This window comes from Cetorhinus maximus, chromosome 15, assembly GCF_964194155.1.
Source record: "Cetorhinus maximus chromosome 15, sCetMax3.hap1.1, whole genome shotgun sequence".
NCBI lineage: Eukaryota > Metazoa > Chordata > Chondrichthyes > Lamniformes > Cetorhinidae > Cetorhinus > Cetorhinus maximus.
In genome coordinates, this window is record NC_135893.1 from 70,734,398 (window position 1) to 70,752,868 (window position 18,471).

At 48.4% G+C, this 18,471-nt stretch overlaps 1 protein-coding gene across 1 annotated transcript in view; it reads left to right on the forward strand.

Annotated features, from left to right (window-relative positions):
- The window catches only part of LOC144690292 (mesothelin-like protein), a 46,639-nt gene continuing 28,168 nt past the window's right edge, over positions 1–18,471 (forward strand). The window contains exon 1 of the mRNA XM_078557648.1: positions 1–16. Within this exon, the coding sequence (XP_078413774.1) occupies positions 1–16 (16 nt within the window). The remainder of the gene's footprint in view (positions 17–18,471) is intronic.

The window sequence follows — 18,471 nt, forward strand, 5'->3', positions numbered from 1 at the left end:
ATGGCTGGTTTGGAAGGTATTGTCGAAGGAACCTTGGTGAGTTGCTGCAGTGCATCTTGTAGATGATACACACTGCTTCCACTGTGTGTCGGTGGTGAAGGGAGTGAATGTTGAAAGTGGTGGATTGGATGCCGATCAAACAGGCTGCTTTATCCTGGATGATGTCAAGTTACTTGAGTGTTATTGGAGCTGCATTCTCCCAGAGAAGTGGGGGGTATTCCACCACATTCCTGACTTGTGCCTTGTAGGTAGTGGATAGGCTTTGGGGAGACTGGAGGAGAGTTATTCGCCACAGATCTCCATAAGACCAGAAGACATAGGAGCAGAAGTAGGCCATTTGGCCCATCGAGTCTGCTCCGCCATTCAATGAGATTATGGCTGATCTGATAATCCTCAACTCTATTTTCCTGCCTTTTCCCCATAGCCCTTGATTCCTTTACTGATTAAAAATCTGTCTATCTCAGCCTTGAATATGCTTAACGACCCAACCTCTACAGCCCTCTGTGGTAAAGAAATCCACAGATTGACTACCCTCTGAGAAAAGAAATTCTTCTTCATCTCTGTTTTAAATGGGCCACCCCTTACTCTGAGATTATGCCCTCTGGTCCTAGACTCTCCCAGAAGGGGAAACAAACTCTCAGCATCTACCCTGTCAAGCTCCTTAAGGATCTCATATGTTTCAATAAGGTCATCTCTCATTCTTCTAAACTCCAATGAGTACAGACCCAACCTACTCAGCCTTTCCTCATAAGAAAATCCCTCCATACCCAGGATCAACCTAGTGAACCTTCTCTGGACTGCCTCCAATGCAAATATATCTTTCCTTAGATAAGAGGATCAAAACTGTTCATAGTATTCTAGGTCTAACTAGTGCCTTATATAGTTTTATCAAGACTTCCATATTTTTATACTCCATTCCCTTTAAAATAAAGGCCAACATTCCATTTGCCTTCGCTATTACCTGCTGAACTTGTATGTTAGCTTTTTGGGATTCATGCACAAGGACTCCCAACTCCCTCTGTGCTGCAGCTTTCCGCAGTCTTTCTCCATTTAAATAATATTCAGCTCCTTTATTCTTCCTGCCAAAGTGTATAACATCACATTTTCCCACATTATATTTCATCTGCCATTTTCTTGCCCATTCACTTAACTTGTCTATATCCCTCTGTAGACTCTTTGTGTCATCCTCATCACTTGCCTTCCCACCTATTTTTGTATCATCCGCAAATTTGGCGATAGTGCATTCACTTCCCTCATCCATGTCATTAATATACATTGTAAATAAGTGAGGCCCCAGCACTGTTCCCTGTGGCACTCCACTAATCACAGGTTGCCATCTTGAAAATACCCCCCTTATCCTAACTCTCTGTCTTCTATTAGTTAGCCAATCCTCTATCCATGCTAATATACTACACCATTGGCTCTTATCTTATTAAGTAATCTTATCGAACGCTTTTTGGAAATCCAAATATATTACTTCTACTGGTTCCCCTTTATTTACCTTGCTAGTTACCTCCTCAAAGAACTCTGATAAAGTTGTCAGGCATGATTTCCCCTTCATGAAGCCATGCTGACTCTGCTTGATTAGATTATGTAACTCTAAATGCTCTGCTATTACATCCTTTATAATAGACTCTAACATTTTCCCAATGACAGATGTTAAGCTAACTGGCCTATAATAATGTGTTTTTGTCTCCCTCTCTTTTTGAATAAGGGTGTTATATTGGAAGTTTTCCAATCCTCTGAGACTTTTCCAGAATCTAAGGATTTTTGGAAGATTACTACCAGTGCATCCATTATCTCTGTAGCTACTTCCTTTAATATCCTCGGATGCAACCCATCAGGCCCAGGGGACTTATTGGCCTTTAGCCCCATTAGTTTCCCTAGTACTTTTTCTCTAGTGATAGTTATTGTATTTATTTCCTCCCCTTCTTTTGCCCCTTGATCATTTAGCATTGGAATGTTATTAGTGTCTTCTACCATGAAGACTGAAGCAAAGTATTTATTCAACTCCTCTGCCATTTCCTAGCTCCCCATTATTATTTCCCCAGCCTCATTCTGTAAGGGGCCTATGTTCACTTTGGTCTCTCTCTTCCTTTTTATATATTTAAAGAAGCTCTTACTGTCTGTTTTTACATTACTTGCTAGTTTACCCTCAAAGTTTATTTTCTCACTCCTTATTTTTTTTTGGTCATCATTTGTTCGTTTTTAAAACTTTCCCAAGCCTCTGGCTTACCAAAAATCTTTGCTATTTTGTATGTCTTTTCTTTTAATTTGATACTATCCTTAACTTCCTTGATTAACCATGGTTGGTTTATCCCCTTCCTTGAATCCTTTTTCCTCACTTGAATTTACCTTTGAGTCATGAACTATTTTCTTAAATGTTTGCCATTGTCCATCAACCCTTTTTTTCAGCTAAATTCCTTTCCCACTCCACTCCAGCCAACTGTGCCCTCATTCCTTTGCAATTGCCCTTATTTAAGTTTAACACAGTTGTTTCCGACTCAGGTTTCTCAATCTCAAACTGAATGTTAAATTCTACCATATTATGGTCACCGTTTCCTAGAGTATCTTGGCATTCTGAGATCATTTATTAAACCTGCCTCATTACACATTACCAGATCCAAAATAGCCTGATCCCTGGTTGGATCCACAACATAATGTTCTAGAAAGTTTTCCTGAAAGCACTCTAAGGGCGGAATTTTCCCAGAATTGCACTAGGTGCAGTAGCAGGTGGGTAAAATGGAGTCCTACCTACTGATGAAAATGGCGGGTTTTCACACCGTATCTTCCCAAGCCCACCTCTTTATTTACGTATTCCCGGGAAACATGCCGTTTCCATGGCGGGTGGGCTCTCATTCGCCCGTTCGTCATCACCCCGCTGTTGCATCATGCCAGCTGCCATCTTTAAAAGGCAGCCACCAGCACAGCACTCATTGCCACCAGCTCATCACCACTGTCCGGGATACATGGCCAGCAAAGGCAGAAAGACTGCAGCCTCCCACTTCAATGACGGGTCCCTCAAGTATGGAGGTCCGCCGGGATATGCTCTACCCCTGCTCCGGCCGCAGGATGGGCGGCAATGTCACCAACCCGGCTTGGGAGGTGGTGGCAGTGATGGTCAGCGTGGATGCCCTGCAGAGGAGGAGAGCCACCCAGTGCCGCAAAAGGATGAATGATCTCCTCCATTCCTCCAGGATAAGCCACTCTTTTCATCACTCCCAACTCACACACTCACAAACCCATCACACACCCACAGGGCCCTCACTCACTACCAGTGCAAGGGACACCACCATTCACTCTTTCACACACACCGTCATTGTCCTCATCCCGTCCATGGGACCACTCACCACCCACACAGACCAGGCATACTTATCATCTGGCCCGGCAGGTGTCCTGATACACTCTCCCCATCTCTATCCATGCAGGACATGCTGGCTCACAACAGGAGGGAAAGGTCGCAGACAAGTGGAGGGATGCCGGAAATAAAGTTCTGACAGAATTCGAAAACAGAGCCATCCAGCTGGCCGGTGGTGCCTGGGACTGGTCTTGTGCTGATGGTGAGGTCGGTGCTGCTCTACCAAATAAGGATCCAGCAGTGCAATTTCCATCAGACATCCATGCTGTCAGTGATGTGTCCTGTTTCACAGGCCACTGCCATGCACTAATTATCTCCCTTTGCTTTCGCAGGCACATCTGGGAAACAACTGACAGGGCCCATGACCCAGGGCCTCCAATCAAGCTCCGAAGAAACCTCTGATGAGGAATCTGAAGGCACCCTCCCTGAAGTCCTGTCACAGCGCTCAGCCACACCCTCCACCAGCGCAGAAACACACACCTCAGTGGGACCTAGCTTTAGAGTAGCCTCAGGATCACAATCTGGTGAGCACATCGCACTCTGATCCACAGCAAGTGGGTACAGGGACTTCCCAGGTCCCCAGCACTCGGAGGACTGCTGGAGGCCAGAATGTTGCTGAGTCCAAGTCAGATGATGAGCCTCTGGACTCGGTCATGTCACAGTTGCTGGAGCTGCAAAGGTAAGCTCGGGAACATCAAGAAGGGATGTCCACTGCACTCCTCAGATTGCAAGGCACGATGGAGGAGTCCGTCCATCTTCAGGCTAAGGTGAAAGTGCCGGCATTGCAATGCACTGAGGTCAACACTGGCAGGATGGTGGCCGCCATGGAGACCTTGGTCCAGGACATCGCTCCTGCCCTGCTGCACGGGCTTAACTCCATCGCTAATGCCGTAGTTGACCTCCAACAGTGTGTACATGAGAGGGGTGCTGGGGAGCTCAATCTCATTCCAGCTACACCTTCCACTCCTGGGGTCATCCAGGGGCCCTCACATACCCATAGGGAGGAAGATCAGCAGGTGCAGACTCCGGGGCCATCCACCCAGGTGACTCTGGGAGTGATCGGCTCATCCGAATCCTATCTTCCTGTGACCTCAGCAGCTCCAGCTTCACAGGCTGAGGAGGGTGTCACTGTCACACAGCATGACCCCAAAAGCAGGCCGGGGCCCTCAAGTCTTGGCCCTCCAGAGGACGCCCTCCAAGGTCATCACAGACAGGGCGTCACAATCAGCAGGCTGCCTCCACCTCTGCTCTGGATGTCCGGGGAGCACCAAGACGTAGCGGCAAGGTTAGGAAAGTTAGGTAAAAGTGGTTGCACAGCCTGGCCAAGGGTGTTAATCACTTGTACACACTGTTCACTATTGTCAATAAACTCCTAAGAATGTCACTCTGCCTGTGGCTCCTTGTTCTGATGAGCAATGTTCTTGTCACTCAGATGTGAAACCTGCACAAGGTAAAAGGCAGGTATCTCAGTCCAGGGCCTCTTCCCTGTGCTCTGCAGCCTTCAGACCTGATGGTCCAGCCTCACACTCCCTGATGGCTGCACCTCAGCAGTTCTGGCCATTGCTGCCAGAATGTAGTGGACAGGCGCTACAGAGTTCCCTCATTCTCTCTGTGTGCCATCAGCACCTTTAAGGTGGGGCTGGCCACCATCTCACCAGCACCTGTGACCAGTGATGCTGTTCACTAGCTCCTGAAGGGCTGAGGTGCTGAAGCGGACACAGTGTCAGATGCGTCTAAAGTTTCATGGCTGCATCTCCATGATATGACCCTGATCACAGAGCGCAAGCGAGCTGCCCTCGGCCAGACAGGAGTCAGACATTCACAGAGGCTACGTGAAGATCTATGGAATGTCCTCACTGCATGTTGTCATCATGGCTGCATTTGTGGGTGGTGGATTGTGAAATCCCACAGAGGTTACCTGTAGAGCCCTGAAAGGAGCCACTGGCATAGAAACTGAGTGCCTCGGTCACTTTCATGGCCACTGGCAGTGGATGCCCTCCAAGTCCCCTTGGCACCAAGTCCTGCAGTAAGTGGCAGATGTGAGCGACCAGGTCCCTAGACATGCGCAGTCGTCGGCGACACTGGTTCGCAGTCATCTGCAGGAATGGCAGGCGGTGTCTACGGACCCTGGGTGTCGCTAGGCGCCGACCAGCCACGGTTGCTCCTGGGCAGTGTGGGCGGGACTCCTGCTGCCCCTTCTTCCTGACGTTGCTGCTCCTGCCTTTGCGTGTCCAGGAGCCTCACTCGCTCTCTCCTCCGTCTGCTCCGCTCTCTGTAGGCCATCGGACTTACAGCTAGGTCACCAGGCTCCATGCTCCTGACGTGGTCCTCCTGCAGCATGAAAGAGATAGAGACCCGGTTAGCATGGCTGTACTCAGCACCTTTCCTGGCCCTATGTGACCGCCCCTTAATGCTTCCCAGAGAGTGCTGGTCTCCCCTCGGATGGCCACAGATGAGTGCGCTGCATGGCTGCCCTGTCAACCTGCGACATGGGGGACACTGGTCCTAACCGGGATGCTGAGATTGTGAGGGGCTATGAGTGCCTCCAGCAGTGACTGCTACATGGCCAGTGTTGGCAGGAGATTGTACAACGTGTGCAGTCCAACTGCTCCGTGGTCCAATTAAATGGTGGCGGACTCGAAGTCTGTGCTGGGTGGGTGGGCGGGAGCAGTCAGGGGGTAAAGTATGGAGTGCTTGGTGGCCCTTCGGTGCCTCCGCGTTGTTTGAACGGGTGGGCAGGCTAGGAGCCCGACCCCAAAGATATCACTGTAACTGCGCCTGATATGTCTCAGCTGCAGAGGGATGGTCAGTCTATACAGATATCCCTAATGTGTGGCCACTCCCCTCGCTTACCCTGCCCCCAACCTCGATTGCCTGTGTGCAGGATGCGGCGCCAGGGCAGCACTTGACCCCTCACCCCCCCTCCCCCCCGACGCCTCAGCAGTCACCTCCGAGGTTGGCCAGCACTTGCCCCCGGACACCAAGCCCCCACCTCAGCAGTCGCTTCCAAGGCTAGGCATCAGTGGCCCCCACCCACCGGCACCCCTGAGGCCTGTAAACAACGGGCGAGCTGTGGAGAACGCTACTGCTCACTCACCTCCGTTCCCCCAAGTGAAGGCCGCCAAGTGCACATCGCCTGTGTGCTGTTGTGAAACACATCGACGTGCTTTCCCGCCGACGTGGATGGACGATATGGCGGGGCTCCAAGAGCCTGGCGGGATGGCCTTTTAATTATATGCTAATGTATTACAATTAGCTCCCCGCTGACCGATGGCGGGAAACACGGCCCGCCGTTGGCGGGCTGAGCAGACGATTGCGACCTGCCTTCACGCTGTGGTGAAGCAGGTCATGCCATATTTTCCACGCATGTCACAAATCACACCCTCCGCCAGCGGGCTCAGAAAATTCCACCCTAAGTATTCTTGCTCATGGCTAGCTCTGCCAACTTTATTTTCCCAAACTACATGAAGATTAAAGTCACCCATGATTAAAGTACTGCCTTTTTTACATGCCCTCATTATCTCCTGATTTATTCTCTGTCCTACAGTATAGCTACTGTTTGGGGGCCTGTAGACTACTCCCATAAATGTCTTCTTACCCTTGTTATTTCTTACCTCCACCCATAAGGGTTCTCTACCTTCTGATCCAAGATCCTTTCTTTCTACCGTACCTATTCCATCTCGTACTAACGAAGCTACCCCATCACCCTCTCCTTCCTGCCTGCCCGCCATTTCAAAAAGTCATATACCTCTGAATATTGAGTTCCCAGCTTTGATCTCCTTGTAACCACATCTCCATAATGGCTATAAGATCATACCCATTAACCTCTATTTGTCTTGTTAATTCATTTATTTTGTTCCGAATACTATTTGCATTTAAATAAAGAACCATTAATTTTGTCTTTTTACCATTTTTTCACCCTTTGACCCTATTTGCTGTTTTTTTTTTAATGTTTGCACACTCTGTCCATTCCTGTCAAACTCTGGGTATCATTGCCTAAATAGCTGCCCTGCAATGCTGCCATGTACTTTTGCTTTGTAAGCCTACGTATCCCCTCTCCAGAACCCTCAGCCTCTGACCTGCTGTTGTAGCCACAGTATTTATATGCAGGTCCAGTTAAGTCTCTGGTCAATGATAAGCCCCAGGATGTTGTTAGTGGGGGATTCAGCGATGGTAATGCCATTCAAAGGAAGATGGTTAGATTCTCTCTTCTTGGATATGATCATTGTCTGGCATTTTTGTGGCATGAATGTTATTTGCCACCTCCCACCCCAGGTCTTGCTGCATGCTGGCACAGACTTCTTCAGCATCTGAGGAGTTGAAAATGATACTGAATGCTGTGCAAACATCAGCAAACATCCCCATTTTTGACGTTATGTTAGAGGGAAGATCATTCATTAGTTAGTTGAAGGTGGTTGGGCCTAGGATATTATCCTGAGGAACTCCTGTGGTGATGTCCTGGGGCTGAGATGATTGACCTCCAACAGCCACAACCATCTTCCTTTGTGCTAGGTATGACTCCAACCAGTGGAAAGTTTGTCCCTTAATTCCCCTCAATACCGCATGTGGTCAAATGCTGCTTTGGTGTCAAGGGCAGTCACTCTCACTTCACCTCTGGAATTTAACTCTTTTGTCCATGTTTGGACCAAGGCTATAATGAATTTCGGAGCTGAGTAGCCCTGGAAGAACCCAAACGGAGGGTCGGCAGGTAGATTATTGCTGAGGAAGTACCTCATGATAGTACTCAACGACACATTCCATCACTTTGCTGATGAAATTAATGGACTAGAATTGGCCTAATTGGACTGGCTTTTTGTTAACAGGTCATACCTGGGCAATTTTCCACATTGTTGGGTAGATGCCAGTGTTATAGTTGTATTGGAACAGTTTGGCTAGGGCACTGCTAGTTTTGGAGTCTAAAGTCTTCTGTACTACAGAATACTCTGGGATGCCACAGCTGGCCAGAGTCCATATCTGCGCCATACTCCAAAGACATTTTGTACAATATATCAGACAATCTCCTGGGATGTTGCACACAATGAAGATCAGACAGTAGATCCTGACTTTGTATGATGGAGTACACTGTTGATCGTGAGTCACTGGCCTGTTTCACGTCTTTCCCCAGTTTTTTTGTTGATGGTGAGTCACTAGCCCGTTTTATACTACTAGCCCAGTTTAATTTCCATTGAAGGCAGCTGGAAGGGGGAACAGAGAATAACGGAGGAAGGAGACAGGGATGGAGGGTGGTCATAATCCATGCTCAGAAACTTTCATTACATTATAGCAGATGTATCAACATTTGAGTGCTGGCCAATGATTAGTAGCTTTATGGAAGGAGGGGCTACCACTGTTGGGGAGAAAATTATACTGGTCAAAGCTATTAGCGCAGTGGCTCTATTGTTTGCCTTCTGACAGTGGTAATTGAGGTTATTATAAAGGACAATGGCATACAGAAAAATAAGTGATGGAGTTCTGTTGTTTTGAGCAGTGAAAATGGGATCATTCTCAGATCGTGGATGGTAATTTGAGGAAAACTGGTCAGAGATTTTCATCTTTTGCTTGTTAAAATTTGCCCTTTCCACATGTTAGGAGTACAGGGCTGTTCCATCACCATCTTTACCAGCCTCCTGCTAAAAAGAATGGATACACATTGCTTGTCACATAGGGCAGAATTTTGCCCTCGTCGGGTGGGCTCAGCAGGGGCAAGCGGTCGGGAAGTCGACTGCCCACCACGATTAGGCCGCGACCATGATTTCACACTGGCGGGCCAATTAAGGTGCAACCACCGTTGGCACCGGCTGCAGAACCTCCGAGAAGAAGCGGGCAGAGGCCTGTTGGCTGCCGGGTTCAATGGCGACCTGGCGGCTGGTTCAAAAACAGCGCGGGCAGTCCCGGGGAGGCTGCCTCAGTGCCACAACAGTGTCAGAGTTGCTGCAACGACATAACTGCAAATGAAGGTGTAGACACCAGGCAGGAGGTGAGGTCGGCTGAGCACTTGGCGCCCCGATTTCCCAACGAGTGCCTGGCTGCCCTCTTGGGGGCGGTGGCTGCCAGAAGAGACACCGTTGTCTCCAGAGATGGGAGGAGGACGCTGCACCTCATAAAGAGGGCATGGGAGGAGGTGGAAGCCTGGGTGAGCAGCCACGACGTGGTGTGGCGCACCTGGGTGCACTACCAGTAGCACTTCAAAGACTTGCTGTGCTCAGGAAGGGAGAGTACCATGTGTCAGTGTGTTGAATTGTATTGAGCTGGTCGCACCCCCGTGGAGCTCAAAGGGGTCAGAGTCTGAGTGCCAACTGTCAGTGACACTGGAGCTGGCCAAGGGGGTGAGTGCCTTGCACCTCGAGGGCCATGACTCGGATCTGCCCTGCACGTTGCTCCTCAGGTGGGGTTGACCAGGCTGCAATGGCGCTGCAGGTACAGTGTGGACTAATCAATGCTCCTCTGTCCTTTCAGGAGAAGACATCCCATAACAATATTGAGAGGGTCCGGACTGTCGGAGGACCCTCACTCCTCCTCATCCTCTCCAGGTACGAGCAGGAGGCCTTGGAGCTTGAGAGGCGCCATGCACCTCGATCAACCGTCTGCAGTGAGGCTGGGGTGTCAGACGAAGGTAAGAGTGCAGAGCACTGAGGTGAGAGTTTTGGATGCTGCAAATAATCTTGTGTAGTTTCATCATTGATGGGAGCCTCCAGGCTGGATTTCTCATTGAAAGATGATGGCATCATGATGCAGATCTCCATTGTCTCACCAGGGTGCCTGGCACTTACAGTGACAGTGTGGTGACTTAAACTAATGACATGTCCTTCTTCTCCCTTAGATCTGCCACCAAGCAGCCAATCTCAGGACCTCCAGGAGCTACCCCTGACACCAGAGGACCACCATGCTCCAGAAGCACCTGCATCACACCCACTCTCTGAACCAGGCACCAGTGGAGATACCAGCACCTTGGTGGGCGTTAGTTCAGTGGCTAGTATCTAGGTGCACATTGCTGAGGGAGCTTCACACTCGCTTGAGGTACAGGTGGAGGCAGAGAGTGCCCAGGGCACCGGCAGTCGGAGGACTGCTGAAGACCTGAAGACTGCTCAATCGAAGGCTGATAATGGGCCTCTGGAGTTGTCCATTAGGCAGCAGATGCTGGATGTCCAGCAAGGTGTGCAGGAAGAACTGGCAGAGATGCATGAGGGTATGCGTGCCATGGTCTCCATTGTGGAGGATTCCCTGCGGAGCGTGAGCACTGCATTTACCCTCACAGCCGAACGCAATGTCTCCTCCATGGAGAGTGTAGCGACTCTCATGGAGAGGCTGCTCCAGGAATAGAATCAGGGGTTCCTGGTTCGGACCTGCCAGCCCTCATACAGGCACTGACCTCAACTGGTTAGTGTCCATGTGTGAGATGGGTGAGGCACCCAGCATCCCAGCTAGGTGCTCTTCCATCATGGCAATCAGGGACGTCCACAATGACCTCGCGTTGGCGCACAAGCTGCCTGTCATCTCTGCAGGCTCCTCTCAGGCACTCTGGAGGACATCAGCAGCTTATCTGTCCCTCTGCCAGTGACCATGGCATCTAATGAGGCTGCTGCAACTGGGGAGATGCCAGCCATGGAACTGGCCGCACCCTCCCAGGCGGGGCCATCACAAACTCCACGGACCAGAGGATCACCGCCAAGGTCATTAAGGCCAACAGGACAGCAGAGTCAGCGGGCTGGCTCCAATGCCAGTGCCAGCGAGTGGGGAGCATCTAGATATAGCACCCATAAACGTAAGTCTAATGCATTTTAAGCACAAGAGGGACTGGTCACGGGTGATCTTTTGTTCTCCCATTTTTAATACTTTTTTTTTTAATGGTGTGACCATCATCATCTGATATTGTTCTGTTCATAATCTGTGAGTTCCAACATAAAATTACATTTGCTTTTGTGCTATTGGCCTGAGTATGCTTCATTTATTTTATAGGTGCAGGGGATGCCAGTATTTAACGGTGGATGTGGGTGGCTCAAAACTTTATTGCACAGGCACTGAGTGTAACTTGGGAGCCAAGGAAAGGGTTATTTCTGTGATCCAGGATGGAGGCGGCAGCCGCATGAGGTGGTGGCACTTATTTAGCAGCCTAGCTGAAGGAGCATTGGATCACGGCGTCTCTGGTGTTCCTGTATCTCTGGAGGTTACCAGGGTCTGCTTCCACGTCTCAACATTCTCCTCACTGTGCTCCTCTTCTGACTCACTACTGGATTCATCCTCTGTGGCCTGTGGAGCTGTGTCAAGATCCTCTTCCTCCAGTGGGTCACCCCCTTGCCAGTGTCAGATGGTGGAGAGTGCAGCATATAACCACTAGCAGTGATACCCGCTCTGGGGAGTATTGCAGTGCACCCCCTGAATGGTCCAGGCATTGGAAGTGCATCTTGAGAAGACCTATGTTTCTCTCTATCAACGCCCTTGTGGAGGCGTGGCTTGTATTATAAAGTTGCTCAGCTTCGGTTCTTGGATGGCGGAGAGGTGTCATGAGCCACCTTTTGAGGGGCTAGCCCTTGTCGCCCAGCAGCCATCCATCCACCCGGGCTGGAGCACTGAATAACCTCGGCACCTGGGAGTGTCTCAGGATGTACGCGTTATGGGAGCTGCCAGGGTAACTTGCACAGACTTGTAGAATCTGCATCCTGTGATCACACACTATCTGCATGTTCATGCAGTGGAAGCCCTTCCTGTTGACGAAGGCACCCGGCTGATCCGCTGGTGCCTTGATGGCCACATGTGAGCAGCCAACTGCACCCTGGATACAGGGGATCCCAGCATTCACTGCAAAGCCTCTGGATCACTCAGCCTGGCTGGCCTCGTCTGCACGGAAATGAAGGAAAATTAACACCCACCTGAACAGAGTTTCTGTCACCAGCTTTACACAACTGTGGGCAGCTGATTGGGGGACTCCACACTGATCCCCCACTGACCCTTGGAAAGAGTCAGAGGCATAGGAGTTGAGGGCCAATGTGATCTTCAGAGCCACTGGCATGGGGTGTCCACCCACACAGTCAGAGCTGATCTTAGGCTCAATCATCTGGCAAATGGAGGTCACGGTCTCCATGGAGAGGCGGAGCCTCCTTCGGCCTTGTTCCTCGGACATATTGAGGTAGCTGCATCGCCGCCTGTAAACCCTGACAGCAGGATAGTGGTGTTTTCTGTGGCCCCTTCCACTTTGGACTTCCTGTTGGCCCTGTGACCCTTGTGCCTGCGCCTCTCCTCCCACAGGTCCTTCCCCTGGAAGCTGCAATGGGACACGTGGCCTCCTCTCCCTTCTGCCCCATTCTTCCTCCTCAGAGGAGGTGCCTCCAGCAGAGACCACAATCCCCATTACCAGGGCAAGGGAAGGCTGTCTGATACTTGGAAGGGTCCATGCGGCCTGTATCCTCTGGGAGCCTTGGAGACACCAATGAGTCCAGTAATGAAGCCTGGAAATGCTAAGAATGAAGCCCCGAACAGAGATGAAGCTGACAAGTACAGAGAAGCAACCAGCAGCAAACTATTTCCAAAACTCCACACTACTCACACTGGCAATACTGCTGACCCCTATTATCCTGCCCGTGGATGAAGCTTTGCAAATCGTGGCCTGCCCATCTGCCTGTTTTGCCCTTGTGACGAGTGAAAAATTGCACAGGCAGCATTAAATCGCCATCATTTGGGTTGTCAAGGGCTTTAACTGGCCTCTTAATTAATGGCTGGTGCGGCTCTGGCTCCCGCGCGTGCCTGACGTCATCGCGTGCCATTTTACAATTGTTTGGGCAGTGCCCGCCCGATGAGCAGAAAATTCTGCCCATAGCCAATTAAGAAAAGCTCATAAATCTCAGGAGACTCAGAGTCTGAAGACTAATTAGATAGAGGTGGGACTGGTCCAACAACATCATAGCTTTGTACACTTTAATGTACCACTAACCACACCTGTATGCTTGGTTTCAAAGGTTGGGCAGTGCAGAGATTGAGATCTCTCCCTTCATTGTGCTACAACTTGTTAATTTGCAGTGCTAACACAACAGATATAAAAACATGGTGGGATAAAGAAACACAGTTCTTAAAGGCACAGAAACTTTGAAAGAAAAGGATGTTTCGCAGTAACAAAAGAGACTACAAAAGGAACCTGGCCATGCTGCAAATAGACTCAATGACCTTTGGAGACTAGGATTGCTATCATATCCTTTGGTGCTCCTGTGGGGTTCAAAACACTACAGCCTTTTGGATTTACCCCTACTCCTGACCAAGGCCAATGGTTTGGAATAGGAGTGGATATTCCCAATTTTGTCAGTTCTTAAATTCCCAGTCTCTCAGTAGCTGGAAGGATTATTGATGGCCGTCAATAGAAGGAAGTGGGGCCTCCATGGCTGATCCAAGCAAGTAGCCTTGATCCTGATGAGAAGCCGCATTTTTACATGTCTCTTGCCTGTCCCCTCATCCCTTACAAAGGAGGTTAAGGAAGCACCCGTCTCTTCTTTGCAAGGGGTATGGGAGTATGGTGGTTACATTACTGAACTAGTAGTGGCCTGGACTAAGGACTGGGTTTTACTAGCACTCTGAAAATGGAATGAGAGATGGGGGGAGTCGGAAAATGACAACGGAAGGCATTGGGAGATGAGCCCAATGTCTTTCCAACCACGCGGGACATTCTGAATGAAGGGGCTGGCAGCACCACAGTGGTCAATTAAATCAATTAATAGGCCAATTAAGGCCCACTTCCCATACTTGCCAGCATTTTACCAGTGGTGGGTTGGGCCTCCTCTGTGTGATTTACCTGGTGGTCTCCTACTGTGTTCGTGGTAGAGCCTTTTTTAATGGCTGCTCCATATAGCTCACAAAGAGGCTTCCTGCTAGCAAAAGCCATACTCCCATCCCTGCAACCCTGTCTCTGGTGCCACCACTGGAGGGTTTACCTCTCCTTTCATCAGGGCCCTCCTCACAGGCCTGGCACATTAAATAAAAACTTATCTTACCTTCGAGGGTGGCTCAATGGGGAGCAGCCCCTTCTCCCTGCAGCCTCAGCAGTGGCTACATCTATGGGTGGTGCTGCTGAGCTGCTGGCCCTCCGATTGGGCCAGAAGATCTGCGAGGCAGGCCGCTGTCCTCAATTGGACAGTGCCCCCGGTGCTGGCTTCTTAATTGGCCATCCGTGCGGGGTCAAGTCCTGCTTTCGGACCTTGAGGCGGGGTAGCTCTGGAGTTGAGCAAATTCCAGCTTAAAGTGTCAACCATGGCGCAGTTGGCAGCACTCCTGCCTCTAAGTCAGAAGGTTCTGGGTTTAAGTCTTACTCCAGGACTTGAGCATAAAAATCAAAGGCTCTACTGAGGGTAGGCTGCACCCTTGGAGGTGCTCTCTTTCGATGAGATGTTAAAATTGGGGCCTGTCTGTCCTTTCAGATGGGCGGAAAAGATCCCACAATACTATTTCATAGAAGGACAAAGGAATTACCCCCTGTGTCCTTCTGGCCAATAATTATCCCTCATTCAACATCACAAAAACAGTTTATCTGAACACTGTCACATTGCTGTTGTGTTTTGTACATTACAACAGTGACTACAGTTCAAAAATACTTCATTGGCTGTAAAGCAGTTTGAGATGGCCAATGGTTGTGAAAGCTGCTATATAAATGCAAGTCTTTCTTTTTTATCAGGTGATCTGACTTCAAATCGAACTACGGCAGTTGGGAAATTTAAATTAAATCATTAGGTAAGTCTGGAATTAAAGTTTAGTATCAGCAATGGTGACCATGAAACTACTGGAACGTCGTAAAAACCCATCTGGTTCACTAATGTCCTTTAGGGAAGGAAATCTGCTGTCCTTACCTGGTCTGGCCTACATGTAACTCTAGACCCACAACAATGTGGTTGAATCTTAATCGCTCTCTGAAATGACCTAAGAAGCCATTAAGTTGGATTCAAGAAGGCAGCTCTTTGCCTTCTCAAGAGCAATTAGGGGAGGGCAATAAATACCAGCAATTCCCGTATCCCCAAAATGACTGAAAAAAAGAGGCATCGAGTAATCCCCAGACCTGCCAACTGGTGTCAGAGTTTGCAGCCTCCTTCACATGGATGGTGCCCTAGATATATTCCTAGTGGTGTGGTAATTATCATTTCTCATGCAGTTGATTGGTTGAGAGATAAATGTTGGCAATGGTGAAAACTCATTCCCCGAGACCTGGAGGTCTCATCCAAAAAATGGCACTTGCAACTGTGCAGTTGCAACTTGCAACTTGATCTTGAGGTGCGATTGCCGCCTCTGAGCCACAGATGAATGACTCTGTTTCTCCAGACCCTGTTTTGATCAGTGTCCCCTATCCAGGCACACCCTGCTGCACACATTTAGAATGGTTTTGGCATGAAGCAAAATTCTCACTGAGTTATGAAAACAAAAAAAAACAAATTTAACTTCTTCCAAATTTCGCATGTCAATTAAATAAAGCTATTGTGTAACTGTTAATGTACCACACCTGGATTTTCTCATGAAGCAACATTATAAATATAGTGTCACTATCCCTTCATTCCACAGGCACCCAGAGCACAGGGAATTAGAAGGTAAGCATAGGGAAACAAGCATTTTATTACCAGCATTAAATTGTTTATATTCTAGTTTTTTGCAGTGAAAATATGAGTAGAAATTACTTCAGGTATGAAATAAATATTCATATTATAGCTTTTATAACTGTTGCAAAAAAGTTAGAGCTAAATAAAAAGTTTTGTAGAGTGATCTAGTTGATTGGCTCCAAATGTTAACCTGCCCTTTGCCAATTGGCACGTGGAGGTTAAAGACTTAATGGAAATAAACCATTTCTGTATATTTCTCTAAATGCAGAATTTAATGTTGGCAATGGAGGTCTCGCCTGCCAGAGGAGAGCCAGCGGGAGCCTCCATTGGAGAAGGCCACTGGAATTAAGTGCCCATCGCACTTAATCGGCCAGCATCGGGCCTTCCCCAGAATTTAAGTCTCTGGGGCTGAAATCCCCCCCCTGCCCCCTGAGTGCTGCCTGCCAATCAGAGGCCAGCAGTTCCCCATTGCCTGTCAGTAGTTTTTGGGAACTTGCTATGCACAAATTGGTTTCCTACATTATAACAGTGACTACATCTCAAGTTTTTAATTGGATGTGAAGAATTTAGAACATCTTCAGATCATAAAACGTGCTATATAAATGCAATGTTTCCATGGCTAAAATCTTTCGCTTGTTGGGCGGGTGCAAGCCCAACCCCAATGAGCGTAAAATGATGTGCGATGATGTTGGGCAAGTGTCCCAATGTCATCGCGTACTCGTGCGATATTTTGGCCGGTGGGCACACGTGGGAGTCGGCAGCGTGCCCGCCAACAATTCAAAGGCCTATTAAGGCCATTAAAGTAACAATTAAGTTCAATTGTTCAGGTGAAAAGGCCAAGCAGCCTTTGGATGTTTTAGGAAGCTTCATCCACGGGCGGGATGAGGTTCCCAACAGCAAATAAAAATTAAATAAAAATGTTTAAATTTCATTCATAACATGTGCCTGCTCATGTGAGTTTCGAAATTATTTATTTTTAATTTTTGAAATCTTCAGCTCTCTGAGGCAGCCCTGTGCCTCAGGGAGCTTTCATTGCACGCACCCGCTCCCCACACACAGGCAGCGCTGAGCGCTGCAGCACGCGTTTCACACTGGGCGGGCCTTAATTGGCCCACCAGCATGAAATCGCAGTCACGGCCCGATCGTGGGTGGCGGTTGACATCCTGACTGCTCCCGCTCGCCCCCGCCAAGCCCACCCAATGAGGGCAAAACTTCTGCTCCATCTTTATTGTTAAAAATTCTATCAAGTAGTTTTTGAAGTAGTGAATTAAACACAGTTGGCACACCTTCGTGAAATTTATTAAGCATTTATAATGGAGGGAACAAAATCAAAATCAACTGAAGTATATAAATGTTTGAAAAACTCTAATCAGCTTATCATCTGTCAGAGATCATTTATTAGTACATTATTAATAACAATGCTCACTTAAAGCTACATTTTCTGTTTAGTCAATAAGAATGGACAGTTTATGTGGCCGTAGTGACTTTTTAGAGAAGAAATACTGCTCCAGTAGCTTTTGTCTTGTATTATGTACAATACTGAGCGGGTGCTGCATTGTCAGAGATGCCATCTTTCAGATGAGACATTAAACTGAGACTCCATTTGACTCTGAGGTGGGACTTAAAAGATCCCATGGAATTATTTTGAAGAGTTCTCCCCAGTGTCCTGGCCAATATTTATCCCTCAAGCAACATTATTAAAACAGATTATATAGTCATTATCACATTGCTGGTTTTGGGAGCTTGCTGTGTACAATTTGGTTGCGTGATGTGCTCAACCAATTCCTCACCTTTGCTTGTCACACCTTCATCTTCAGTATACTACTTTTTTCTCTCACTTTGACTATTCCCTCTGGTAGTTCACCTCATTCCCTCAATTCCGAAGGGTGTTTACTGTTTCATGGTTACTTGAAAAATGGGGCAGAATTTTCTGCCTATCAGGCAAGCGGTCTTGACCCAACCTCCGGTGGGCGGGGAGCCAATCTCTGCTGGAGAAGCGGGCTGCACCGCTGTTTTACGTGGGCAGGCCAATTGACAGCTATGCGCTTCCTGTGCGGGTGGGGGGGATTCCCTAAAAGCGAGAGTGCGCTCTGTTTTCAGCTGCCTGGGCTCCATCATTTAAAATTGCATTCCCCGGCTCCTTTCTTAAAACCTATCCCTTTGGCTATACTCTTGGCCATCCCTCCTAACCTCGCTTTCAATAACTTGGCAGCCATTTTCCACATCCCATTAAAAGTGCTATAAAAATCCTTTGTTATTGCCTGTATTTCTCAAATAGTGACTGCTGTGAGTGTGGATAATAGTGAAATGAAAAAGTTTCTGTAAAACTGTTGGCGGTATGTTAGAGTGTCTATATTGTGATAAATGGATGTTGTAGAAATTACAGGAGAGGAGGCCATTTAGCCCATTGTGCCTGTGCTACTTTGATCTCATTCACTTGTCCTTCCACTGTATCATTTGATATTCTTCCATTTCACATTCTTGTCCAATTCCCTATAAATTATGTCATAGAAGTAAATTTTCTGATTGAACTTCCTGTTTATGCATTAGTTG